The sequence below is a fragment of the Lactuca saligna genome, chromosome 5 (genome assembly GCF_052625555.1).
Source record: "Lactuca saligna cultivar CGN05327 chromosome 5, ASM5262555v1, whole genome shotgun sequence".
NCBI lineage: Eukaryota > Viridiplantae > Streptophyta > Magnoliopsida > Asterales > Asteraceae > Lactuca > Lactuca saligna.
Genome location: NC_136421.1, coordinates 308,008,511 through 308,012,690, shown reverse-complemented (window position 1 = coordinate 308,012,690; position 4,180 = coordinate 308,008,511). Strand labels below are relative to the sequence as shown.

Sequence of the window (4,180 nt, the reverse complement as noted above, 5' to 3'; positions counted from 1 at the left end):
TTGAGACTCCATTACTCCCTGTTTTGTGATAATCTGGGTTGTGCACACAAACAATAATGTCTGAAGAAGGAAGAAACGGGCATCACCCATTGTTAAGAGGAGGAAGAAGAAGTAATGAAAAGTACAGCCATGGTTTCTCATCCTCTCAAATCCAGTCATTGGCTGCCATCTGTGAAGCTTTCATCCCTCCCATTGTGCCTCCTCCTAACCCTAGCCCTAATCAATCTGTTTGTTCCTTCTATTCAGCTACTGGATCTCAGCCTCCTGTTCCTCAAGAGGTTTGCCTTTTCTCTTTCGATTTATGTTCCGTTAAACCCTCGAGAAATTTCAATTCCGATATTAGTTTTGCTTAGTTTCTGGTGAATTTCGCGGATGATCGTTGAAGTTAGGTGTGTTGTTAAAAATTAAAACTTACAATCGCACAAAAGAGTAGGAAATACTGCCTAATTGTTACTTTTCAACAGGTTAAGAACAAAAATCATAAGTGAAATTAATTGTTTTGGAATTTGCGCATAATACGATTTCTATGTTTAGAACCAAATATTTTTAAAAAAGCATACCATGAACAAAGATCGTATTATTCTATTTACTGACCCAAAAAAAAAAAAAAAAAAAAAAAAACTACTTGTGATTTGTTGCTATTGCTCGAATTAGTAAACTGAGATGCAAATTAAAAAACTGTAAGATTTCCTTAAAAACAAGTATAAGCAGAAAAAACAAAAGTTTCCACCTCAATATGATTGTTTGGATGTTGATTTACTACTACCTTTGAATATGAAACAAATCGTATCAGACTTTTCTAAATCGATATCAGTTATATTTCACTGAGTTTCTGACCTTTTTGAGGTTGTCAACAAAGCTTATCCAGTTACATTAAACATTGGATAGAAATGATCAATTATGTATTTATCCGATAATATACGTTTATACGATAAATAAATAAATTTGTTCTGTTTGTAATTTGCTTTTAACAGATTATTGTTATATTCATTTGTCTCTTTATTAACTTTCAATGGATATTTAATATCTGGATTTAATTTGATACTTCAACTTGTTTCTTGTTTTCGAGTAGGAAATCATTTAATTATTTTTTCGTTAAATATCTTTACTTTTAAATCCATTTATAGCCTCGTTATGATTTCATTGATGATTTCGTGTTGTGGTCCAATATTTGTTGCTATAATTATTATTTGACTGGTTGTCAACATATAGTTTGTTCGATCTAAATGATTAATATTAACAATATTTATAATTATAGAGGGTGTGTATTGTTAACCGTTAAAAAAAGAAAATAAATTTGATATGTCTAAAATTAACATTTGAATCTACGAAATCAAATTATTTTATTAAAAAATTATATTCTTATTTTGATAATATAATTTTATTTTTGAGAATTGAGACATTATTTATTTATAGACTAGAAACATATCGGTCAGTCAAGCCAGAACAACCTGACTCGTTCAAGATGTTCATGTTGTCACATATTTTACTGTATTTATAATTTATTTGTTCTTATAGATTTATTGTTGTACAATATGTACAAAAATACAGTATCAAAATTTGAATTTTTTAATAATTATAAACGGGTACGAACATGTATGTCACGTTTGAATTCCATTTACGAAATAAGTAGGAATCCAGATATTTGATTGGTTGATCTGATGATCAACTAACTGTATCTTTGACGTATTCTTGCACCCGTAATCTTCAATTTGCTACGTCGTGAGTAGTTACATAGTATGAAAAAAACGATATTTTAATATTTCTTCTAAAATAACAATTTTGGTTACTAATACAATATAAAAAGTGCCAAAATAAAATTGTGACATTTACAAAATACTAGTTTTTTTAAGACATTCGATAAAGAAATTACATTGATGACAATTTTATTGTGATTGTTGTTCTCGCACTTAATTTTCAACTAATAAAATGTTGTTTTGCGTTAAGATTGCCGAGAAAATGATGAAGAGATACCCACCAGAAGCAGTGTTCTTGGTGAAATTGGTTCTAATGCTTCTATCCACTAAATTGGGAACCCTTTTAGTCTGTGGTTTCATGTGTTTCGACACCAAATGGCCATTTATTCACAGCTTTCATGATCTAAATTTGAACAAAAGAGAAAAAATTCTTCAAAAATGGTCAAATACATACACATCTTACATCCCTCTCAGACTTGTCTTCCTAGTGCTCAAGCTTATGGTCTTCTACATATTCTTCTCACTCGTAAGTCGTTAAAAAACTCTCTCAAATTCTTAAACTCTAAATTCAAAAGTTTCTGATTTATTTTTTTTTAGACTGATGAAAATTCAGATAACCCGTCATGGGAAGCCATCGGATACCAAGTCAAATCAACAAACAAAACCTCGAACAATAAAAAAGAGAGACCACTTGATAAAGGTGTTATCGAAACGGAGAAAGAAAGTGATGCAAGTTTTAAAAAGTTGGTTAGAAACAAAGGACTTGAATTGATTGAAGATGATGAGAACGGTTTTTACAACATCAAATGTGACGTGGTAATCATCGGATCCGGTTGTGGTGGTGGTGTTGCCGCCGCTGTCCTGGCCAGCTCTGGCCAGAAAGTGGTGGTTATTGAAAAAGGTCATTACTTTTGCCCCGATGATTACTCGCTTTTAGAAGGTCCTTCAATGAATGAACTATATGAAAAGGGCGGGGTACTCTCGACATTAGATGCGAAAGTCATGATTTTGTCCGGCTCAACTCTTGGTGGTGGCTCCGCCATTAATTGGTCGGCCTCCATCAAGACGCCGGATTACGTTCTTGAAAATTGGGTGGTGGATAAAAAGATTCCGATGTTTGGGGCCGCCGAATACCGCTCCGCCATGGAAGCCGTCTGCAAGAGAATCGGTGTTACCGAGACTTGCACCAACGAAAGCTTTCAAAACAAAATGCTCCGGCGAGGGTGCGAGAATCTCGGCTTGACCGTGGGGGTGATACCCCAAAACTCATCGGAAAATCATTATTGCGGTTCGTGTGGTTACGGGTGTAAAACCGGTGACAAAAAAGGCACCGACTCAACTTGGCTAGTCGACGCGGTGGAAAACCGTGCGGTGATCTTCACCGGTTGCAAAGCAGAAAGGATCGTAATAGACGACCGGAAAAGATGTCGAGGCGTGATCGCCACCGCCGAAAGTAGCATCATCACTCGAAAACTCCGGTTCGAGTCACGGGTCACGATTGCCGCCGGTGGTTCCCTCTCGACACCGCCGTTGTTGGTTTCGAGCGGGCTAACGAACCGCCACATAGGGCGGAACCTACACCTACATCCTGTGTTACTAGCATGGGGTCATTTCCCGTCAGTTTCAGGAGTTGAAACTGACGGAAAGTGTTATGAGGGAGGTATCATTACCTCCCTTCATAAAGTCAGAGAACCATCAGATGTTAACGAAAACGTTAACGTCCGGGCGATTATAGAAGTCGCCTCACTGGGACCGGCGACATTTGCGTCTATGTTTCCGTGGGTATCGGGGGCGGATATGAAGGACAACTTGGTAAAATACTCGAGAATTGTGAAACTTTTTTCATTGGTGAGAGATGAAAGTTGCGGTGAGGTTAGGGAAGTGGGGAAGATCAAGTACCGATTCAACGAGACAGATAAAGAGAATCTAAGAATCGGTTTACGACGAGCGTTGAGGATTCTTGTTTCCGCGGGTGCGGAAGAAGTTGGAACATTCCGGAACGACGGGCAACGGTTGAAAACCGGAGGAATTAAGGATTCGGATTTGGAGGAGTTTCTTGATGATGTGTCGGCTGTTGGAGGGCCCAAATCTAGAGGTGTGAATTGGACTACATATGGGTCAGCCCATCAGATGGGGAGTTGTAGAATGGGTTGCAATGAAGAAGAAGGTGGTGTGGATGTGAATGGAGAAACTTGGGAAGCAAAAGGGTTGTTTGTTTGTGACGGCAGTGTACTACCGACAGCTGTCGGAGTAAATCCGATGGTGACTATTGAATCGACTGCTTATTGCATAGCCAAGAAAATAGCTCACGCAATGGAGAAAGGGATGTATTCCGATTAATTTTGGAAAATGAAGGTTTGTGAGTTTTTAATCAATCAATTGTATTTGTATTTATGAGATTATATTATGTTTGTTACATAAATAAAGTTTTCAATAAAGAATCATTACAAATAGCATATAATCAGGTGAATATAAGATGCTAA

General features: G+C 36.9%; 1 protein-coding gene across 1 annotated transcript; it reads left to right on the top strand.

Annotated features, from left to right (window-relative positions):
* LOC145048544 (long-chain-alcohol oxidase FAO2-like) lies at positions 1-4,180 on the top strand. Its single transcript, XM_078997068.1, has 3 exons — positions 1-278; positions 1,948-2,223; positions 2,295-4,180. The coding sequence occupies exons 1-3, from the start codon at positions 57-59 to the stop codon at positions 4,035-4,037; spliced, it is 2,241 nt and encodes a 746-aa protein (XP_078853194.1). The 5' UTR covers positions 1-56; the 3' UTR covers positions 4,038-4,180.

Coding starts and splice junctions, on each gene's coding strand:
- LOC145048544 (XM_078997068.1), top strand. CDS start 57: ATGTCTGAAGAAGGAAGAAACGGGCATCACCCATTGTTAAGAGGAGGA. Junction 279..1,947: donor AGCCTCCTGTTCCTCAAGAG/GTTTGCCTTTTC, acceptor TTTTGCGTTAAG/ATTGCCGAGAAAATGATGAA. Junction 2,224..2,294: donor TCTACATATTCTTCTCACTC/GTAAGTCGTTAA, acceptor ATTTTTTTTTAG/ACTGATGAAAATTCAGATAA.